This window comes from Myotis daubentonii, chromosome 6 (assembly GCF_963259705.1).
Source record: "Myotis daubentonii chromosome 6, mMyoDau2.1, whole genome shotgun sequence".
Lineage (NCBI taxonomy): Eukaryota > Metazoa > Chordata > Mammalia > Chiroptera > Vespertilionidae > Myotis > Myotis daubentonii.
In genome coordinates, this window is record NC_081845.1 from 7,832,789 (window position 1) to 7,857,386 (window position 24,598).

At 41.3% G+C, this 24,598-nt stretch overlaps 1 protein-coding gene across 4 annotated transcripts in view; it reads left to right on the forward strand.

Annotated features, from left to right (window-relative positions):
* The window catches only part of RGS17 (regulator of G protein signaling 17), a 188,289-nt gene that overhangs the window by 100,956 nt on the left and 62,735 nt on the right, over nucleotides 1-24,598 (forward strand). For 2 of the 4 annotated variants that reach the window (XM_059700005.1, XM_059700007.1), the window contains exon 4: nucleotides 15,263-15,384. In XM_059700005.1, coding sequence (XP_059555988.1) covers nucleotides 15,377-15,384 — 8 coding nt within the window. In that variant the 5' untranslated portion in view covers nucleotides 15,263-15,376. Of the gene's footprint in view, nucleotides 1-1,297; nucleotides 1,558-15,262; nucleotides 15,385-24,598 lie in introns of those variants that run through there. The other 2 variants (XM_059700006.1, XM_059700008.1) reach the window with 2 other exon arrangements.

Genomic DNA, 24,598 nt, shown 5'->3' on the forward strand with positions numbered 1-24,598 from the left:
TTTTGAATGCATCATGGGCTAACACTTTTGTAAAACCCAACAAAAACGAATTATTTTACAAACAAAATAAAATGTACAAAGTACAAGGGACTAATGTGCGTCGATGCCCAGGCAATGTCAAATCGCTAGGGCCGTTTCCAACGCTACTCTCCGTTTCTTGCATTTATCTCTCATTACAGACCAATAAGGAACAATTTGCAGACCGACACCAGTTCAGGAAATACACTCTGAAGAGCACTAGGACTCATCATGTAACTAGAGAAAGGAGGCCCCTGAGCAAACCCTGAGACATATTGAACTCAAGGGGGAAGGGTGGGGTGGGGTGCGTGCAGAAGGATGTTCCCTAAAGGAGTCTGAAGTAACCCTAACGCTGTTCGAATGCATGAGCGCACGAGCAAGGGAAAATCCTATCTATTTACGAGTAATCAGTTCTAAATAGATATAAGGAGGAAAAAAAAAGCCTAATCATTCCTGCCAGGAACTCACTCCTCTTCCCACAGATGACACATCCGAAGAGTGACACCCGCTTGCTTCCGTAATTCTCCCTCACAAACACTTGAATCTAATCACGGGAGATGCAATCTAGCGCTCAGGATGCATTAAGTAGCCAAAGCGCCCTCGCCACCCAGCGAGGCGAGGCTGGTGAATGGAACAATTATCAGACGTGAGCGCCCGGGCTGTCCCCGTCCCTGAAGGATGCTCCAGGCCCCGAGCGTCAGCACCTGTCAGTCATGCAGCCCTGGGCACGGCCCCCCCTCTGTCAGGACTCCGGCTGCAGCGGTCCACACGCCGGAAACCCCACATGTGCCCCAGAGCAGAGGGGGCCTGAAAATAAACCTTCGGGGAAATGTCCGGCTTCTGGGCGAGGACGTCCACGAAGTGAAGAACTCTCCCTAACGCCCGGCCTCGGATCAGCAAGACTTGCTGCGCTTCCCATGTTCCTGGCGCCCCTCCCGCCCCGCGCCCCCGGGACCCGCTGCCGTTCTGCCCCTTCCAGACGCGCTCCGGTTCCAGGCATCCCCCAAAGCGCAGGACAGGGTTACTCGGGCTGCGGCCGAACTTGAAGTTGGAGGAGCCTGGGCGCCAGAGCCTCTCATCTAGGAGGACTCCCCGGCTTCCCAGGCTCCGGGGAAGCTCCGACCGGAGTCTCCGGGGGCCGAAGCCCCACCGAGACCCTGCGCACCGTGGGCGCGGGACCGGGGGAGCGCGCGGGGGCCGGGCCGTCCGGGGGGCGGGGCTGTGACTCACGCGGTCCCACGCGGGAGGGGCGGGGCGGGGCGGGGGGAGAAGAGGCCCCACGGACCCAGCCCGGCGCGGGGCCGAGCCCGCTCGCGGGACGCATGCGCGCTGCCAAGGGCTCCCGCTCCCTCCCCGCCCACCGCTCCCTCCGCCCCCCGCCTCCCGCCTCCCCTGCATCCTCGCCTGCTCGCTCTCTCCTGCCCGCCGGGTGCTGAAGTTGGACGGATGGCAGCGAGCAGGCTCCGCTAGAGGACCGAGCCGCCCCGCCTCGCGCTCCCCGGAGCTCCCCGCGCGCTGCCCGCACCGCCAGGCGCCCGGGTAAGATGTTCCCTCCGCGGCCAAGCGGCGCGAAGTAAATGACAGCAAAATGTCTGCTTTGCACCAATGGATGCATTTGGTAAAGGTGGTGGGGGAGGGCGACGAAGGCACGAGGGGGCGGAGAGGGCCGGTGCCGCTGCCCCAGAGGGGAGGCCGCCGCGCCCGGGCGGGGAGCAGGGGCCGCGCCGCAGGTTGGGAAGTTGGATCCCGCGTCGCGTGGTTCGCTCGCCGCCCCCCCCCCTTCCCCCCGGGTGCTGCGGGAGGCCGGGCGCGCGTCCTGCCCGCCCTGGGAACCCTCGGCAGGGTCCCTAGAGGGGAGCTGGGCTCCTTCGGGCCCCGGCGGAGAGGGCCGGGCCGGGGCGGGGGGCGCGAGGTCCTGCGGGATGTTCCTGGTGGTGGTTAGAACCGAATGTGAAATTAACAGTGTCCAAGCTACCCATCAGCTCGGGCGCTATTTTTTTTTCTTTCTTTCCTCTCTTCACCTTTGGGGAAAGGCACCGTTCAGGTGAGGAAGGTGTAAAAGGGAGGTTGTCAGGACGCATTTACCTCGAGCATCTGACATCCGTGTGTGCCGGGGTGGAGGGTCCCTTTTGTTCCTTCCCCTCCTCGGAGCGGATGGAGAAGGAGCGCCTGTGGGCTCTGCTAGGGGTGGATTCCCAGCCGCCCGGGGACCAGGCTGAGGAACGCCCACCCAACGCCAGCCGCTGCCCTGCCCGGGTGGGTGGACCCGAGACCCCCGGGCTGTGGTGATGGCGATCCTTTCTCCTATCGATGGATCACCGCTTCCTAGCTGCCTCCTCGCCAGCTCCCTCGCCCTCTGCTCTCCCTGTGCTGCGGCCGAGGCGGGGCGCAGACAGTAGCGGTTTCCACCCCTTCTTGCTACCTCCCCGGCTCCGTGAAAGATGTCGGAGGGAGGGCTCGAGGGTGGCGGAGGGACCGCGCTGGCCTCGGAAAGCCGCGGTCACTGCGATGCTGGTCGCGACCCGAGGCTGCCGCCAGCGCATCCCGGGCAGCCCGCTCCCTCCTCCGAGTCTCAGGGCGCCCGCAGGCAGAGCAGGGGTCGCCCGGCCCCAAAAGATGCCCGCGGCGCCCGGACCCGCCCTGCGCCCCCCGCCTCCAGCCCGCTCACCTGGGACCATCTGAGTCCCTCTGGCAGGGCTGCCCCGGGCTCCTGGCATAGTTTTCCTACCCTCCATGACCCTTTGGTAAATGCTTCCCTTTTTTAAGAGCCCCTGGAAGGCTTGTCTAGAGAACTTTGCAAGCTTCCCATAGCTGTGTCCACCTTTTAATTGTTTTCCGGCGAGGTCATTTCCATCCTGGGATAAGGATCGCAAATAACGGAGAGAAAGCTCCTAGTGGGGTTCCCGTCTAGAACAAGCATTTCTCAGACTGGGTGTCCTCCGCATTTCCGGCATTCATTCATGTGGGCTTTGCTGGGTGATGAGCCCTTCAGAAGAAAATCACGTAATTGGAGAAATGAGAAACGCTTTTTCCTCTTGTAATGGAAAAGAATGTTTTCCTCCTAGTTTCATAGCTGCTAGACACTCTGTATGAATTTTGAAAACTCTGAAACACTTTAAGTAAATATGTGTTTCTAAAGTTCTTTGTGGTAATGGTAGTAGTTGTCCACGAAATATACATTATAGCACTAAAATCTAATGAAAAGGTGATTGGTATTCATTAATTCACAGGAATGAAAAATTTGACCTTCTCCAGTTAAGTTACTGTTATTAAGCTATTTCTTCTGTTAGCATGAACTAAAACAGTAATTAGCATACTTGTGGGAGAGTCCATTTGTTCCCTGTTTTTATAGTCTTAAAAACTGTAGTGAGAGAAACTATGGGAGGGTCATTTATTTGTGATTTTCGGAGATGAGGAAACAAAAACCAGTGTTTACTATTCAGAGTCACTGGATGGTGTCATTTATTAAATAAGACGAATCTCCATGGCAGTGACATCCAGTCTCAGAACCATGGACACTCATCCTTCTTCTTGAATGTGTAGTCTGAAACAGTACCAGACCCCTTGCTTCACAGAACAAAGAACATAAATTGTTGTGCCAATTTCTACCCTCTCTGGCTCCAGTTCCTCGGCTATTCCTTGGTATGTAGTCCCCATGGAACAGAATAAACAAGGAGAGTTAACTTGACCTATTGTATCAGCCGAAGCTACATCCGAATCCATAAAAATTCTAGTTGCCTTACCTCGTGGCCAACAGTTGCAGAGACAGTGGCCATAGCATTGGAAGTCAATCTGCTGAGAGAGCTGGGCTTTTCTAGAGAAGGAGAAAGTGGGTTCGGACAAAGACTCATGGAGCCACGAGGGATGGGACTCCTCCCAGCTGCCTTTCTGCTGAAAACCCTTTTCCGGATAGTCCAGTGAAGATATTGCACCACCCAGAAATGCAGGTGCCAGGACCACTGTATACCCCGTGGAGGAGAATAACACTGTGTGAGATTAAAAAGCATTTATTTTACCTGGTCAGTTTAGGTATGAATGCATTTACTTACAGGTTTAAAATTCTATGATGTTTCCAGAGGGATGTCTGGGATCCTCAGAAATATTATGAGTTCTTGTGGAAGGCTTAAAAACTAAAACCATCCTTTGATGTGGGTAGCCAGAACTTCTAGGGCGACATTGATGGGTACCTTCTTCCCTATCTCTCTCCATCTCTACACATCCCTCAAAGACTTTCCTAACATCCAGGGAAAGCCATTTAGACAGTTGTTCCTTCCATTGTGCCAACACCGAGCACAATACCTAGCAAAAGGCAGGTATTCAATAAGTATTTCTTTTAAAAAAATATATATTTTATTGATTTTTTACAAAGAGAAAGGGAGAGGGATAGAGACTTAGAAACATCGATGAGAGAGAAACATCGATCAGCTGCCTCCTGCACACGCCCAACTGGGTAGGTGCCTGCAACCAAGGTACATGCCCTTGACCGGAATCGAACCTGGGACCCTTGCATCTGCAGGTTGACGCTCTATCCACTGAGCCAAACCGGTTAGGGCAATAAGTATTTCTTAAATGAATACATTTTGCACAATTTACAAGGCTCACAAAAGTTTTCCAAGATTTAGGATTATATAATGTATTTTTTTTTTTTAAAGAATGCTCAAATACACTAGTTTGTGATCTTAAAGATTGTGTTCACGGTCCTACATCTTTTGAGGAAACGGTTTTCTAGAATTGTCACTTTGTGACTATGTATAGTATTTTTAGTATAACCTTTATTTTGTTGATTTGTTTCCAAATTATAAAAGCGATATGTGCTGATTTTAAATCCCCTAGAACCAGTGAAATATTGTATAAACCTGAGAGTTTAAATTACCTGTGGGGAGGCATGATGTGATGAACGCTTTGGGTCAAGCTGACCTTAGCTTGTGCCCAGGCTCCTCCATTTAATACCTTTGTCACCAAGAGCCAGTGAGCCTCAGTTTCCTCAGATATACAATAGAGATAAAGACCCACCTCCTAGCATGTGTCTAGTATGGACGGAGTACTTATAATTATCCCAACCCCATGCCTTAAGAACTGCTATTGAAAAGACTGGTAGTTTACCACCAGTTTGTATTCTATGTATAAATGGACTTTTTTTTTTTGAAGAGTTAGAATCATATTGTAGAACTTCATACTTGCTTTTAAAAAAATTAATAACATTTTATTGGTGTTTCCCAATAAATTGAAGCTGGTATTTTTAATATAATTTAGTGACTGCAAAATAATCCATCTTATGGATGACTTAATTATTTAACCATGCTTTTATTTTTGAATTTTTATTTTATTTCCAGTATATTGCTGTTTTAACTGATGTACATCCTTATGCCTAGGTTTGGTTTGTATAGCTGTGTGGCATCCCCCCCCGCAACACCCCCCTCCCCCGACTGTAGACCTGATGCTTAGAACATCTAGTACTTACCAACATGATATCATCTTTTAAAAACCCTGTGCTAACTTGGTAGGTGAAAATTATATTTTTCAAAATTTAATTTCTTTGGTTACTAAGAATGTTGATTACAATTTTGACATGCTTATAAGAAAAAATTATAAGGATGGCTTGTTCAAGTTTTTTGCCCATTTTTAATTGGTATTCTGCTACAATTTTCTTGTTTATTTGAGTGCTAATGTTATTTTAAAAAAGCAAAAGAAAACAAAGGACATGCTTAATGACAAAAACATATGTGTAGGAAAGACTATAGAGTTCATTGTGGCTGAACCAGACTCCAGCTCAGATGGAGCAGAACAATCATCATCAGAGGCTGGAGATGGACCAGCCATGGGGTTAGAGCTGCTATGGTGTCTATAGCATATATCCACCTGCCCCGATGCCTGGGCTTTTCCCAAGTGCACAGCTCCTTTCAGAAGCCCAGGATTGCTTCATAGTTGGGGTATGTCATTTTCTGCTTGGGCACCTGTGCACACACATTCACACCTTATTCTGACAGCTTGTATATGAGGAGTTCCCAGATTTTCATGGATTGTTTCTGCCAGTTGCCAATGTTATAGACCTTTTGAGTTTTCTTGATATAAATGAAATTGAAAGGCAACATGGGAGTACATGGAGGTCCTATAGAGTATTAATTGCAATGTCTCATCAGAATGAAATCAATTACATTTAATTATAAAACTATGTCAGATAAGAATCACATCTCAAATTTTAAGCTGTCGTGAAATTTGAATACTTAAAAGGTAAGAATCTAATCTAGTGTCTTAATGAGGTCAGTGTCTATAGTACCTCACATTATTCAGTGCTCTTGTAAGCTCCTGGTTTTGACAGTGTTATTTCTATGACTTTGGACAAATTTGGTCTCAAAAGCTTAAATATTTAGCTTGAAAACATTATTAAAATCCCTTAGATATTAAACTACCTAGAAAGTGTAACATTTTATAATTATTGCTAGTTCCAGTTTATCCAATATAGTAAAACCCTCAGTAATTCAGAATCAAAAGCCTGGTGTTTATAGTGAATGGGAGGCTCCAAGAGAAGCCATGAGTCATGGTGGAACACAAAATCTCATTTGAAATAGACCTGGATTTGCTCTGCTGTTCACTAGATGTGCAGGCTTTTTAAATTAAATTATGTATGTGCTTCATACTTGAAATTCTAGCATGAGTAATAAACATCTAAAATCTCTTTAAAATTCGTAAACTTTGTGTCTGAGATTTTTGAAATACCTCTGTGTCAATAAACAATTTTATTATAGACAATGAATGTGTTTCACAAAACAAATATTTACTTCCTTGTATTAGGTCACAGGCTTTTCTCAGTATTGCTGATTGGCTATTGAAATACAAAGGTTATAATTCAGGAGTCATGGCATTACATTAAGCATTCACAACCCAAGGGAAATTATGACATGAATGAAATGAGCAGGTGAATGTTCATTTCATTTCTTCACTTATCTCAGGTCTTCCTAATGGCATATTGGGTTAAATTTCGTGCAAAATCTTTTGTGAAAGTTGACAACACTGTCCCTGTTTATTTCTAGACTCAGCGAGAGGTGGGAGCTTGTTTTTGGTGTATTGTGAAAGGCTATCTAATCTAGAGATTTTATGAGCCAATTTTGGTTTGGGGAAGACTACCTCATGTCCCCACCCTGTTCCCCTCAACTCCCCTACTTTTGTGAGCTTCAGTTAATCAAGATCAACAAATATTCGAAAGTCTGCTGTGTGAAAAGTAGCATTCTACATGATTTAATTTAGAGAATGTGAAAAAGACTATGGAAAATTGCCCTTGAAAGGAAGGGACTTTGAAAGCAGAAAATGTAATTTGGTAAAAACAAAAACAAAACAAAACAAAAACAAACAAACAAACAAACCAATTTTTGGATTCAAATAACCAGGATTTAGCCTTAACTTTATTGAGCCTTGGTATCATCATCTGTTAAATCAAAGACTCATTGTACATACCTCAACAATGTTGAAGGATTCAATTAAATTTAGTCTATAAAAATACTTCAGATATATGTAATTACTGTGAGGTTGTTAGATATTGTACTGGAATTAAACACTTAAACCCAAGAATCACTATGTAGGTGATATGCTCGAAGGGATTTTAATTTCTTGCTAGTATTTCTCTTAACTAATGGCCCTTATTAATGTTGAAGCTGCTCTCTGTAGGTTTGCCGTGTTACCCTTTTCTGACCAGCTTGTTAAACCAACCAGTTACATGACTCATTCATAGAAATTCTGAGCACCTACTATGTGCCAGGCTCTGTGATGTAATTTTGCGTGCAAAATTTAATTAAATATAGCCTCTTTCCAAAGGCGTTCACATACAGGCTTCTTCAACTTACTATTATTTTGCTTTTATCTAGTGAGCTCTGGCCATTCTAACTTTACAAGTCATAACTAAATACACCTTAGGGGTAATATGCAAAGATCTCTTTAGAATTTAGCATTTTCAAGCCAATTGATTCCAATTGTAGAGGTCTTGGCCCCTCACAAAGGCTGCTGCACAGAGACTCAGATAAGAGGAAGGGAAAGCAGGAAGTGGCTCTGCTGGTGGATGACCTAGCAACCACCACCACAGGCAAACAACAAAACACCTGTGACAATCCTCATTGTAAACCCAGCCCAACTCCCCTTGCTCCCTCATTACCATGAAGAAAACATACACACACATGTGCACTGTGCCTTTCCCCCTCCGCGGGACCATTATAATTTAAGGTGTATTAAAACGTTGGGGTGTGCGTGAACCAAGGGAAAGAGAAAGAGATACCCCTACCCTTCCTTAGGAGTCACAATTCCCATGCAATGAAAATATTACAGTTTTCTCCCAATACTATTGCAATTGCTTCTTGGATAATAATCTTTTTGTAATATAGTAAACTAAGCAGAAATCCAAAGTGCTCTCCCCAGATAATTTTTTTTTTTTTTTTTAGAGAAAGAAACCATTTCCACATCTACTTGTAATCACTAGGGTGAACTCTGATTCTAGCAACTACCAGATTGATTGTGATATAGGAAGATTAGATATCACTTATAAAGGCAGGATAAAGACTTCACTCCTTCCTAGCAAAAGGTTGTAATATACAGTTAATTTGGCTAAATGCAATCATGAGTTAACTTGAAGGTAAGCCTACCCCACATTTCAGCCACTAAGTTAACTTGCTTGTCATTAAACCGCTAGCTGGACTGTTCAGAAATAACTGTACTTGCTAATTTGAGGTATGAACCTATTTCTCCGTTTATTTCTTCCTCTTTGTTTTTTTGTGGGGTTTTTTTTGAGTTTTTGTGAGTTTATTTGAGCCAAACTGTCAATTGCCCTCTCAGTTTATTTCTACTCCGCACTACCATATAATACTTCACCTGTGAGGTGGATATGATCAAGACTCACTAGATAACAGCAAAGGAAAACAAACACCTTTTATGAGGGCACTGAAGCACAGACATGCTATAAAGCAAACTAGTGACCTACATAATTTATAAATTGTTATGGCTAACTGAATGCTGTATTTTGAATTGGAGTATTAAGTACTCTAACTTTAGAGTATTAGATACTGCACTGCGAACTGGAGTATTATTCTTTTCCTACCTGTTGTGTGGGGAAAGCTTCATGCTTGATTTTTCCCTTTCTGTCCTTTTACTAGTAGTAGTATTATTAATATGTGTCTTATTTCTCATAGATAAATTGAAAAGAGCATCAATTCTTTTTGTACATCTAACATTTTACATAAAATAGGTGTTTGTATTATTTTTTATAATTTTAGGACAGTTATATAATTTTTGGTCTCAAATTTAAGACTTACCAGGAACTCAGATGTTAAATCTGTCAGGGAAAAGTTGCTGTTTTATTCTCTTCTGGTAGTCAGAAATAAACTGGCTTGATTGTCATATTTCTTCCAAAGTATGAGTAAATAATATTGGCAATTTTGATTCAAGCTATTGGAACCCATGTTTTCTTTATCAGCTCACGTCCAGTAGTCTGCATTTTTGCTGAAGAAACATCTTGGACTAAATTGCCTTTAGTAAACCCAATATCTAACAACGACCCACCAATATTTAAATAAATGAAGAGCTTAGTTGAAGAATATGTTTTCATATCATTTTAATGTTGAAAACAAAGAGAGAGAAAAATCCTTGTACACTAGAACTGCCTCCAAAGTTTATGATTTTGAAAAGATGATTTTATGTGTCAATGTCTGAGTGTGTGTGTGTGTCTCCCCATTTTGTTCGTGGGTTGATAGCAGGAAACAGCTGACTGATGCCTGAGTAATTATAGCCAAGCGTCTAGGAAAAGGTGCACCCTTTAGGGGAGGTTCCAATGAGATACGAGGAAAAGTCAAGCAAAATGCAGGAAGGCTGGGCTCAGAACACCAGACGATTAGCTTAAAACTCATTATATCTAAAAGTATAGCATCATTCAATACATTATTATATAACTCGGCTGTATTATGTAACCACTTCCAGTTTTAGGAACTCATGTGACCTAATCTTAAGAAGGTAATTTTTCCCATTAATTCAGTAATTTCATTGACTGAACATCTGAGCAATGCAAGTGGTGTTTTGTGAAGTAGAATTTCATTAAATAAATGTTAACTCCAGGAAGCAAAAAATGTGAAGCACTTTCCTTGACCTGACACAGGTTATGGTAAATAATTAAAAATTCTTGTAGGTGGGAACAAGATTCAATCACATTGATTAAAAAAAAAAAACTGTTCCCAGTATTTTTTAAAGGGTAATGACTCCTAACTTCATCTTAGATAAAATCTACTTGATTTTTGTGTTGTAAACAGGCCTCTGTATTTTGCTTTAACTACCAGCCCTGAATAAATGCAGATGCTAAGCTGTGTTTTATTGAGCAGTGGGGCAGTTCAATGACTAAATGTCTAAATTATTTATTTTATGAAGACTTTTCCCTGGCTGGTTTCTTAGTGGTTAGGGCATCGGCTCTTGGACCAAAGGGTTGCAGGTCCCATCCCCGGCCCTGGTCGGGTGCGACATGTCTCTCTCCTCTTTTCCCCTCCCTCCCTCTCTTTCACTCTCTCTAAAAATCAATGGAAAAAATATCCTGGGCCCAGCCAGTGTTTCTCAGTGGTTGAACATCAACCTATGAACCAGGAGGTCACAATTTGATTCCCTGTCTGGACACATGCCCTGGTTGCACGCTCAATCCCCAGTAGGGGGCATGATGGAGGCAGCCAATCAATGATTCTCTCTAATCATGAATGTTTCTATCTCTCCCTCTCTCTTCCTCTCTGAAATCAATAAAAATGTGTGTGTTTTTTAAAATATCCTTGGGTGAGGATTAACAACAACAACAACAAAAAAGAGTGACATGTATGTGTGGAGAAGCTTGTCTGCTAATTGTCACTGACTGAGATTCTTTTTAAGGGAAGATAGATTTATTGCTTAGCAAGGTCACTGAAAGTAGTTATTCAGTGAAGTTGCTGATTCCAACCAAAACCAAGGTTGGCTCTTGGTATGTTGGCCTCTCACCACTGGCCCCAGGAGAGTTCTAGTCTGGTTAGACCTCAGGGGAAAAGCAGGTCCTGTGCCTGAGAGCAGAGCTCAGAGAGTACAATCCAAAAAATTAAGTTAGGGGCAAGCAGAAGTAATGGAAGGAGAGAGGGGTCTTTTTGGTGCATCTGTAAATATGGCCTGTTGGTCTGATTTCTCAAGTGTTTGCATTAGATTTCCAAGTTTTCTCCATCACCTCTTTTGTTTCCTACTTTCTCCTTCATCATTAATGCAACTCATTGGAGCTCTACTCTGTAACTGGGAAGAGTAAAATTAAATAAGACATAGCCAAGGCTTCGGGGACCTAAAAGCTAATTGAAGAAAGAAAATATGTATATAAATTGCTATTACTATTCTATTCTAGGAGAAAAAAATAAAACGCTGTGAGAATTCAGGAACTTCAGATGAATTTTAGATGGTCAGATCTGGCACAAGTTTCATAGAGCTTGTGACATTTTCTCAAATTATTGAAAGACAGAAATTTGACAGGCAAAAAAAAGAAGTCTTCCAGGCTCAAGGACAGTGTAAGTAAAGACAGGCATAGAACTAAGAAAATTCAAAAAAATACTTTGTGGCGTAGTTTTCCAGGAATATATAACACATCCAGGAAATTCGAGGATGATAAGGCCAGAAAGGAGACAGGTACGGGCGGGCATTAATAGCAAGGTGAACAAATTAGATCCAGAGGCATAGAAGCATGAAACAGACTGATGACTCTCAGAGGAAGATGGGGGTAGGGCAGCAGTTCTCAACCTGTGGCTCGCGACCCCTTTGGTGGTTGAACAACCCTTTCACAGGGGTCGCCTAAGACCATCCTGCATATCAGATATGTACATTACAATTCATAACAGTAGCAACAGTACAGTTATGAAGTAGCAACGAAAATAATTTTATGGTTGGGTCACAACATGAGGAACTGTATTTAAAGGACCAGAAGGTTGAGAACCACTGGGGTAGGGGGTGTGGAGGTGGGTGGGGAGAGATTAACCAAAGAATGTATATGCATATATGCATAATGCATGGATACAGACAATAGTGTGGGGAAGGAGGGGGGTGGGATGGAGGAGGTCAATGGGGAAAAGAAGAGAACATCTGTAATACTTTCAACAATAAAGATAAATTTTAAATAATAATAAAAAATAACCCAGACTAATAAGAGAGACAGTATTAACAGTTATATATATATATATGTATATGTATATATATATATATATATATATATATATATATATATATATATATATATGTATATGTATATAGAATAAGTCGGTGACCATTTTGTTCTATTCTGCATAGTCAAACCACAACTGGAATGTTCATTTGAACTTTGTTTTGGTGTGTTTTTTTAGACACCATGGTTAAAGGTTTTCAATACAAATGGTAAACTTACAAGTAAAAACCACAATAATTCATAGCAGAAGTGATTGGAGTAATTTGTACTTTCTTAACCTGGAATAGAGTCAGTTCCTCTGAAGCATATGAGTGCTTCACCACTTGGAGAAGGGCCGTGTGAAATAATTAAACTAATATTAAGTTGCCCCAGTGATATAATGGGAATAATAAAACTACATGGCAGGCTTGTCAGGAGATAATATGGGCAAACCCTCTGGTACATATTTGGCATTTAGTGTGTCTCAGCTCTTATCCTTTCTCTTAAGAGCATTAAGACCAGTGGCACATGTCATAGAGAGAGATTTTGCCATTCTATTGGAAGTAAGTTTTTAATACTCAGTGCTGGCTAGCTAGATGGGCTGCCTTGATAGGTGGTAAATTGCAGTCCAATGCTTGGTGGACAAGCATGTGACAGAGATGTTGTGGGGGAATTTAAGGACTGGGAGGGTAAAGAACTTGAAGACCTCATCCTAACTCTGAGCTTCAAATGGTTCCAGGGAATTTGGAATGCAAACTCAAGAGACAGGCTGGGGCTGGAAATAAAACTTGAAAATCTTTTCCCGAGAGGTGACAGTGGAAGGTGGTTGCCAAAGGAAAAAGTGTAGAGAGCACCGGGGGCCTAGAATAGAATCCTGGGCATGTGGGAAAAGAAGGAAACTAAACTACATTATATGAATGAAGATACTGTTGTATGCCACGAGACCAAGGACGTGTTGTTTTTCACCAATTTTATTAATTGTAATGTAAATTTCCAGAAAATATTGGGGAGGAGAGACGGATTTAAGACAGGAGAGCAGCTACGCTTTGCCTTGTGGCAGAGAGGGTGAGCTCAGGACCAAGGCAACACGCTGGATTTTGCAACGAGGAAGTGACTTGTGATTGTCTAGAAAGCACTCATGATTAATGATTTACACATCATCTATTCCCAGAGGGTTGGGGCAGCTTAATAAAAGCACTCTTCACACAGGGCAATGAAAATGAAACAAAATAAAGATAAGAAGCCACAGACAGAAATAAATGAGGAAGGGAGGGGGGTGGTGAACATGGCACAAACCATGGATGGGATTGTTATTGTAGCAGGAGCACTACATTTTAGCTCTGGGTTTCCAGCAGCCAGAATAAAAGGGTTACAGGACCGGTTCCTTACCACTCATTGGCTCATGAAAGGAGACAGGTTTGCAGAAGAGGTTTTGTTTCTTGGCACCAAATTCTATGGAGTGTAGCCCATGGATTCTTAGATAAGGAAGGTGACATATTAGACAATGGGGTCAACAGCGATCCTGGGATTCGCAGACTTGCTTTGAATTGCTTTTTCTTTCTGAAGCCCTTGAAGGTCAAGTGCAAAGTATTGAAATGAAGTCTGTGATTATTTCAGACAAGTTGAGCATCTGAACACTGCTGAGACTGAAAACTCAGCCTATAAGACAGCCTGAGCGAGGAGGACATCCTAGACAGAAGATTCCAGGGTCGCGCCAGGAACTGAGGGCAGAGAGGGCGCTAAGGGCCTTGCAACCTCAGGTCCTTTGCACCTGCTACTTCCTCTGCCTAAAAAACTTTCCCCCGGGTCGTTCTCATCTTTCACGTTTCAGTTCAGGTGTTACCTCTCCAAAGAGATCTTTTCTGGACTCTGCCTAATGCTGTCCCTTCTTCATCCATCCAGCGCAATGTGTCACTCTCGAACAACAATGCTTTATTGAATTCATAGCATTTACTGCTCTGTTAAATTGTTTTATTTATTATCGGTGTCCCTCCTCCCACATGGTAGGATGTAAGCTAGTACACCGAACAATGCCAGGAGCAGAGTAGGTGCTCAGTGTGTTTAAGGAATGAATAGTTTATGTATGGGGAAGAGCTCAGCTCAGTGTCCGTGTGATCACTGAACACATGGTTGTGCTGGGGATGGAGTTAAGTTCTCCCTAAAATGTTAGCTGAGCAGAGGTTGAAGATTCTGATCATGAAAAAATTCATACTGGGAATTTAAAACCACTGGGGTTCGGAAGAGGAGCAGAGATTCTCCGTACATTTTCCTGTTCACTCACAAGAAGCAGGGGTACTAATATGAATGGTACGTTTATGAATGTTCATTGAGCAGGTTTCTAAGGGGTGGATCCTAAGTGGGAAGAGTAGAAAGAGTAGAAAGGACCCTACATTGTGGCAAAGTCCCTTTCCTCTCCCTTCGGAAATTTTGTTCCATATTACCCATTAAATGGTGGAACATAGCTATTTTAACATAAATAATGTCGCAGGACTCATTCTAAGAAGAATTTGCTCTTAGGGGCAAGTCCTTTTATGATCCCTCCTGGCAGCTAACAATAAAACCCCTATTGTGTTGAAATGTGTGTGTGCACAAGCGAGTGTGCCTGTACGTTGGTGGTAAATGCATCCAAATGGCCTGCAATCTAAATCAAATCACTAACACATCCATAGAAAAGCGGAGGTACTAGATGAGAGAATACCCTTTGAGATGGAGAGGAAAGGAACCAACGGTATGAGACTGGAGCCAGGAGTAGGTGAGCCAGAGGACACTGGGTGTAGACTGGTTGTTGAACAAACTATGGGAAGGTGAGGACTCAACAGAAGAGAGGTAACTGCAGCCTCAGGTGGGGAGCAAAGCCAAGAAAAGCTTTTGTTAGACATTTATTTCAGGTTTGGGGAAAACTAAGTTTGTTGGCAATGGGAAGCAAACTTATCAATGGAGAGGTTCAGGAAAAATGCCATGGAATTAGCACCAATTGTACTCATTCTTGAGAAATTGTACATGTGTCTTTATCAAAATTAAAAAAAAATATTAGGAAAAAGCATATACTATTTATTTTTATTAATTCATTCATTCATTCACTTATTTTAGGTTGGACCTGGTGCTTGGGAGAAATTTTGATTAATTAGGCCCTATTGTGGGCTTTGCCTGCAGACTTCAGGATACAAGTTAGCAGTTCAGAGATAGTGGAGTTTCCCCAAGGCTATGGACAGGTAAGGCGTTTTAGAACCATTCAGCATCGTAAGCTCTAAAGGAACCTTGAAACCATCTGAGTCCACAAAATAATGGGTCCTTTTTCCCCTCACCTCCTCATTATTAACATTTTAACTCATCGCCAGAAGAGAGATGTCTTGGGAAAAATATACAAATTGGCTTTTTTTCTAAAGACTACTGGAAGCATCCAAAATGACAAAACGTGTTTTCCGATTAGAAGGAGACAAAATGGAAAATAATTTGGTTCTCCTTCTATGCTGAATGAGGAGATCTGGTCATAATAGTAACTGAATTACTTGTCAAATGGCCTATGTCTGGCGGTTAAAACAAACCAGAAAAAAAAAAAAGACTCCCCTGATTCCATTGTGTTAAGTTGTGCCACAAGAGGACGTCCTATCTAATGCGTTCCTTTGGGTAATGGGTGAAAAGTAAATTGCCAAAGTTTCAACCTGGTAAGAACGCAAGTTTAAAAAATGGAAGTGAGCATTAAAAAGGAAAGCAGCCGCCTCACTCCTCGTTGGAAAAGCAATCTTTGAATTCAAGGTGAAATAAGGTAGATTTTTATATGCTCATTCTCTTATTTGAAGGATGAATAGCGCACTGTCATTCAAAATAAAGGGGTAAACTGGAAATTGAAGTGCAGATAACAAAAATGAAAGAAAGAAATCAGTGTTTAATGGCAAATCTTTCAAATCACAAAGCAAAAGCTCAATTCATAATGTGATGTTTTATTGTTTGTGTCTAATGTTCCACTGTACTTGGCTTTTATAGCAATGATCTGGGAATGAAGAATGAGTGATTTGGAGAACAGTTGTAAGTTAAAGGGCTTCATGCTGACTGAGAGATAGAATTTCTGTGTATGGTGTATCCAGTGAAATTGCTCTTTTAACAAATACTGATTGAGGACCCACTACGTGCCGGGCACTGTTCTGAGAGATTCTGACTTATTAATGGATAAAACAAAAATGCCTCCTTCCATGAAGCATCTATGTTTGATCAGTAATTTTTTTAAAAAAATTGGCTCCTAGAGGGATTCCCTTTGTATAGCATTTAGGGTCCTTTGTAAAGCAGGCTATTGAAGATGTGTCTATGTAGCATCCAAATTTCTGGGCACAAAGGGGAGAAGTGGGCTCATTTGTCTTAGGCTAGAAATCTGACTTCCCTCCAGTAATTTCCCAGGAATGAGCGCCTGTTTTATCTTCATCCCTTAGCTGTTTTATGCATTTGCCTGCCAAACTTGCTTCCTCTTCTTCGTGATCTAGGCCCTGAGGTACATTTCTGAGAATTTAGAGCACAATTAACAGAAAATTGAGATCGAATTTAACAGAGGTAGAAAACCAAAGGGAGTGTGTTCCTGAAATGCATATTTAGGCAGTAAGATAGGAAAGTGGTTTTATTGCATCTAAGCCCCTGGGGGGGGGAAAAAAAAAAGGTATGGAAGCTGTATACCGTGCAGAGCCAGACGGGAGTGAAATGAATGAAAATGAAGGAAGCTGTAAAAGGGAAGAGGTAGAGGCGGCTTAAAACTACAAGGAAGGAAGGAAGGACGTGGTCCTCTTTTTGTTGTTGTTTTTGACAGGCGTTTAGCAGTTTTCCCTGTAACTGACGTGAGCTCAGAGTTTCCGATTATATTATAGGAGAAGCAATATTTCCTGAAAGAACTCATCTGGAGTGATCTGAGCTCTCGTTTTACCTGTGATCTGTCTTGGTTCATAATGACATGTACAGAGCACAGGATGGCTTTGTTTTCAAGGGTGGCACTGAAGCAAGAAATTATGAATTATCAGAGCTGTTAGGGATTCAGTTGTTGCCAAGGGGAAATGAAGGGGAGAGATGTGAATGTATTTCAGGAAAATACATAACTGTAGCTAATGCTCTGGTTTGTATTTTTTTCCCCATGATGGACTTGAACAGACATTACAAGTATTCCACCACCACAGGCAATAATTTCAGACTAAGCCAAGCAATTGGTATTTTTACAGCTGAGACTTTTAAATATTAATTTTTAAGTTATATATTATTTGGATGGAGTTAAAAATCTGCTTATTATTGTGTCTGATAGGCTAGAAAATGCAGGGTAGACTAAAAGTTTATTTTGTTTTATACCAACACTATGAAAAATTCATTATAGAATTTATTTAGTTCAAATTAAAAGAACAATAAATGCTTCATGGTGAAAGGAAATCAATTTAGATAAAATGTTAAACTTGTTTTTTGACACTTAAAATATAACTATAATATGTGTTTGGTGATAGCATAGCGCAGTGGTCCTGAATACTAAACTACTACAATGTCTGTTTAATCTTGAGATGGGATTCGGGAGAGCTGAGTTCTAGCTAGAGCTGTAAAGCTGCCCAGCAGCAACCAAGTGTAGTCGCAGGAGATCACTAGCAAGACCATCAGGACATTTATGGCTACTACTGCTAGCCACCTGAGGTTGCTGATCAACCGTGGGCCTGGATGCCTTCTGAAACAGTGAATTCTCTCTCTGGAAGGAGGATTTCAGATGCAGACTCCTTAGCATCCAAGGACCATCCTCTCCATCCTTTCTTCCACTGCTCTCCTACTTACAAAAACCCGTGTAGTTACTCTGCCACTTTTGTGCCTTTGTTCATATTTTTTTCTGCCTGGAATGCTGTCTGTGTTTCCTTCCCTTCTCTATTCTAAATCCTGACCATCTTTTAGGTCTAAGTTAAAGCCCTGAGACCTTCAAGAATCTTCATCTGGCCACTTCCTAGTGACCCCTCCTTCCACTGAAACTGCCTGCATCAGAACAATGATACTTGTTTCCTTGCCTTCTTCATGAGCAAACCTTTTTCCTTCCCATATTCTTGGGGAAGGGTGGCATCTACACAGTCACCCATGCTGGGCCACCAGCAGTCAACCTTGACCTACCTCTCACTCACACCCTGCTCATCTAATCTTTCCCTAACCTAGGCTTGATCCACCTCTTGGGTACTTCTTATCTCTACCCCATTTTTCCATTTCTCCTCTCCCAGTTCACCGTCATCATTTTGCCTGGACTATTGTAACAGCCTCCTTGACTTCATTCTTTCACTCCACCCGTCCTCCACAATGGTGGTGGCAGAATGACCAAGCATGTGAGTCCGGATGCTTTTCTTAAAATATCCAGCATTGATTATAGGTCTGTGCTACATGTTTATTTATTAGCTGTCTATTAATCTGGAACACTATCAACAGTCTCTAGATAGGTCATATTTTATAAATCAGTAACAAGGTAGACGCAGAGTAACATCTGTTTGCCAGGTAGCCCAAGACTAAATTGGACCGATGATCTAGATATACATGGAATGCCTAGGACAAGTTCAGTATGTTGACCAGATTCCAAATTCCATGAGGCTACTCTGCCCAAAGTTAACATTTTGCTCTGTCCCAGTCTTTACATTGGCCTACAAGGCCCTATGTCAGTGGTCGGCAAACTGCGGCTCGCGAGCCACGTGCGGCTCTTTGGCCCCTTGAGTGTGGCTCTTCCATAAAATACCACGTGTGGGCGTGCATGTACAGTGCGATTGAAACTTCAACATGCGCAGAAGTCAGTATTTTGTGGAAGAGCCACACTCAAGGGGCCAAAGAGCCACATGTGGCTTGCGAGCCTCAGTTTGCTGACCACTGCTATGTGATATGTCCACACACCCACTTCACCCCTTGCCCCCAGTAGTTCTCTGACCTCTTAGCTGCTCCTGCAATAAGCCAGAACATTACCAATCCAAGTCCTTTGTTCTTCTGCCTGGAATGTTCTTGTCACAGCTATCCATGTGGCTCACTTCTTTATTGCCTTTATCTTGGCTCAAATGTCACACCTTTTCACCTTACTTGGCCACTATTTAAAATTGCAAACTCCCCCTTCTTATCCTCTCCTTCCTTGTTTCTCTCTATAGAAATTAGAAGTTCCATGTGATTTTTGTCTTTTATACACTACTCTACCCCAGGTACTGAAACAACCTACATCAAAGTAGCCATTCAATAATTCATTGAATAAATCAATGAATTCATCTGACATGTGCAACATCTCTTCTTATATATCCAATATATTTCTCTTGGAATAGTCTTTATGTCTGTGATCTAATTTCAAGTCTGGTAGCTGGTTAATGCCTTACCTTAGTCAAACATGGTTTGCATTAAGAGTCATTTATCTTGGGTTTCACTCCTGGCTCTGACACTTTCTAATTATGTGACCTTGAGTGAGTCATTCTATCTTCCTGAGTCCAGTTTTTCTCATTTGAAAAACAGGGCTAATGACACCTAGCAGATTACCAGGAATATGACAAACACTACAGCTATAAAGTTCTATAAACATGTTAGATGGTACCTATTTTTATTTCTTATCTGCACAAGGAACTGAAGAAACAACATTGCATCATGAAGAGTTTGAACATAATAGTCAAGCAAATACATACTTGAGTTCATTCTGTCTTTACTTATTAGCTATATGACCCTGAGAAACTTAATTTACCTCCTTTTCTACAAATAAGGAACAAATTTTATCTCAGAATTGATCAAAATTCTGAATTAGGTATATAGTGTATTATTTTAACAAATCCACGACACACACATTTTTCACCTTTTAACGTTTCAGAAATCAGTATGCACTTTGCAATCAACGATGTCTTCTGTTAAGAGAAATGTGGTATCTACTTCCAACTTTTGTATGTGACACAGGATGGTAATTATAGTTTAGAATCTCTCAGGTCATTCTGACAATTTTAAGACATTTTCTTCTCTTCCATTGGGAAAAAAGTGGCTTTCAATGAATAATAATAAGGTGGTGAATTGTGCCTTAATGGTTTAATAGCCATATTTTTTGGCAGCTTGTCATTAAAACCTGTTTTTTCAATTTCATCTCAAAGAAAAGTTACACATTTTGTTAAAGCATTAACCATGAAGTCACTCTTCAATTTATTTCTTTGTTACAGAGGAGGGCACTTTGTTTTTCTGGGTCCCCCTCCCTGTGTCTTCACTCTAGTTTGGTTGATACTTTCTCTTTTCTTTGGTGTGGTCATGGAGGACAAGAATAGAATAATATCCTGGCAACCGCAGCAACCACACTTTAGCAGAACACAGTTGCTAGGAGCAAGGGGTAGTAGCTGCACTCAAGAAGTCACGTGGCTCTGCCATCCAGAGGAGCCAGTGGGCTGTGGCAGAAACCCACAGCCCCGAGCAGCATGCTCCACCCGCCTTGTGCGGAAGGGAATGGAATATCACTATCCTATCTTGCCTGCTGCCAATGGGTGGTAATATATTATGACCCTTTTAAAATAAAATATGAACACAAAGGGAATTAAAAAGTTACTACTAAAGATGTCATCATAAAGAAAGGTAACATTTCAGCCCATTATTCCTTAAACACTCTTCTACTAAACTGAGGCTATTAATGCAGTGTTGTGAACTAGCAATAGGTCATTACTCTACTGTGACAGCCTCCTATACATCTTGTGGTTTGTTATAGTTTTCTGGTTTTGGTTAAAAGAATTGGAAAAAATAACTCAAGAATGCTATATGGGTTATTGTAAGAAATTCGACACTCATTAGCCATATCCTTTGTTCACTGAACAATAAAAATTCTGAGATGGATGTACTTAGCTTCCATAATGACTTTCAATAGAGAAAGCTCATTGTACAATTCATTTTACTCATTCAGCAATTATACTAGTAGTTGAGATTCTACCAAGTGCCAGCCACTGAGTATCAGGGCCGCCATGACTAAAATTAAATGTGTTAGGATAGAGTGCATAAAGCAAGACAACGTACACTGTGACAATAGAATGCCTAATATTTGCATTGTACTTTTCCTTTATTTGAAGAGGACACCAAAATGTTTTGGGCTCAGCTCTTATTAGCATTTGAAAGAAAGTAATATTCAGAAAATAAATACTTTTTAATTCACTCACGTAGGCCAGTCCTCTGTTGGCACCTGTGATTAGATTCTGTCACATGCACAGAGGGCTTGGAGGAACACTGAGGGTCCATCACTGTGATTTTGTCTGGTGTACAGCCACAGGAGTGAGACAGGCAAAAGAAGACCAATGAACTCTCCCTGGATAGTCTTAAGCACACTCAGATAGTCATCTGTTCCCCACTCTTTTCATTATGTACTTAATGGGTTCTGGACAAAGTCTACGACTCATGTATACATCTATTATGTTCTATGTCTACATTTCTCAGAGTAAGGAACATATGACTCAGTTCATCTAATTGCAAGGCCTGTATAATTCAGCTACCCTCTTTTTCCCCTTCTCTGAAGAATTGATTAACAGATTGACACTTAGGAAACCCTTTTATCTCATGTGCCTATGCCAACTGATTCTTTGATTCTTTTTTTTCCCCTTTGATCTGAACATTAGAAAATGAGATCACTGGCTTCCATTTGAGTGTGCTTCCAGCCAAAATAAAAAATGGAAATAGGTTATAGAGTGATGTGTCTCTGACTTCAGTTTGGAACTAAAATACATTATTATCTTTGACTAGGAAAGACTACAAATTTATATCAAACAAAAAGTTCCAGTATAGTTCATCATTCTACTCCTTTATCACCCAAATCACGTCTCTAGGATGTAACAACTATGGAACTGGTCTTTCTGTGTGTTCACATGTGTTTGTGTGTATACACACACACATTATCTCTTCAATTTTACTTCACTTGGAAGATGTGTGAGATTGGCCAGTGTGTCTCTGGCATGTTACATTTCCTATCCTCCCGACTGGTGTCCCATCAGACAACATCACCTGGTGTCCACTGTTAGGACTTATTACAGGAGTTGGGTGATAAGGCTTATCACTTTTCTTAGTTGAAGGCTGTAAAGGAGCAGAATGCCTTCAAAGCACAAAGGCAAGTCACTGTATTGATAAATTAAATGCCAGAGAATGAGTTTGATATCTTGCTGGTAGTTACCACTACATAACCAACCACCCACCACCAATATTCACCAAGGGTGGCATACTATTGACCGCTAACATCAATCCTACCAGTTTCCATTTCCATTTTATGAAGAAATTTTGTTGTTTATGGAAGTGACATCTGTCAATACTTTTAAATCAATAGCATACAATATAATCACGGGTAGGGTCGGATAGGATGGGATTGGATTGAATAGGATAGGATAGGATAGGATAGGATAGGATAGGATAGGATAGGATAGGATAGGATAATAGCATGTAATAAAATGGGCATAAACATTAAAGTCTGTAAGACCAGACTGAAATCTTAATTCTAGTGCATAGAATATGGGAAAACTGCTTAAAACTTTTGGAGCTCAGGTTTCCATTTTAAAGTGAAAAAAAAACAAAACTTTATCTGATAGAATTATAAGGAATAAATTAAGTAAAACCTCTAGCAATAATGTCCAGTATATATTAATACTTGAACTATTATTTACATTCTGTTTGCTATCTGAATTATAATTCCAGGATTCTAGTGAAAGATCAATATGGAGAATTACATCCAAGTATAAAAAATTATCTAGTAGAAATAAGTTTTTGGAGGAAAGAACAAATAAACTGTGACAAATAGGAGCTTAGTATTGCCTCTTACACAAACAATATATAATGTCTACAAGAAGAATGTGGCCATGAATGGCACATAAATAAAAGCATTTCATCTTTAAATACATAAGTTGTGTCATATTACCCTCACATAAAATTTTGATTAATCAGAACACTCAGGGAATAGAGCTACTAGGTAAATGATCCACCAGGTTAATTAAGGTTCAACAAGTCTTAATTTCTTGGGGGAAAATTCTTGTCAAATTGAAAATGCATTGATTTACTTTTCTGCCCCATCAAGAGAATGTCCTGAATGTAGTCTTTGATTTGGAAACTTGGAGGAACTTGAAAATATTATTAAAACTAATTTTCACTTGAAGGACTATAGATTCAAAGAGAAGAAACTGAAAGCGAAGTTGCCAAGTTACTTTTGAGGCAACCATAAGTCCTTTCATACATATTTTTTCATTTAATTCTCTCAACCGCTCTAAGAAGTATCATTCCTCTTGTGGAGTAGTAATTGTATAGATAAGGACACTGATGTGTAGTGAATTTGGGTAATGTACTCGCAGTTATTGAGGTAGTGAGTGGCTCCAACAGAATTCTAAAGAAGTACTTCTGATTGAAAAGCCGAACCTCTTTTTTCCCCTCTCCAACACTTTCTTCTTGTTCTTCACAAAGCTACTCGTGAAATCCAAAGTCACTTGGATCCCACGAAGAGAGGAACTTAGTACAAGGCATACCTCCACTAGGACGGACAGGCCATCCTTTTTAATTTATGAATAAATTTTAGAAAAGAGTTTTTCTCATAGTTATGCTTCTCTAATAATAGCAGGGTGGAAAAATAATTCAAATTGAGTCAGGATTATACTTATTCGAACTTCATTATTCCCCCAGAGGTATTTAAAATTTAGTCCAAATTTTCTCCACTCAATCTTTTTTTTAAAGATTAAAAGTTCTGAAAGTAACTAAATTTAAATCAATAAATATTAAATATTTTTTTAAAAGGAGACAAAGTCACTTTTTACAAACTCTGCTAGAAGAGAAAAAGAAAGAAAAGTATGAAAGTCTTGGATTCATTTAAAAAGTGAACAAGGGCCCCAGCCGGTTTGCTCAATAGATGGAGCATCAACCTGCGAACTGAAGGGTCCAGAGTTTGATTCCGGTCAAGGGCACATGCCCGGGTTGTGGACTCAATCCCCAGTAGGGGGCGTGCAGGAGGCAGCTGATCTATGATTCTCTCTCATCATTGATGTTTCTATCTCTCTCTCCCTCTCACTTCCTCTCTGAAATCAATTATTTTTTTAAAAAAGTGTTTAAGGGAGTGTAGGGATTACACTTTTATTTCCACTAACTGCCGTGTGTCTGTGTGTGTGTGTGTGTGTGTGTGTGTGTATACGTGTTTATAACTATTGTGTTAACTTTCATTCTGCAATCCATTATGTCTAAAATGATCATATAATTTATCATCCAAGTCAATTTCACTTTAGGAAGTGAAAGAGGGCACTGGCAACATTCACCTTAACCTGAGAGTTGTGAATATGAACAATTCATGCAAATCAGATGGACTTCCTAACAGTGACCTCAAGAATCTTCCCTCTGGTATTTTGGGCCCTTCTTCCTCTCTTACTCCCTCAGTTCATCTCCTTATGATTATTCCTCGGAAAATTATTGCTAACAATCCTTCTTGCTCACTATTGTCCCTTCCAGACC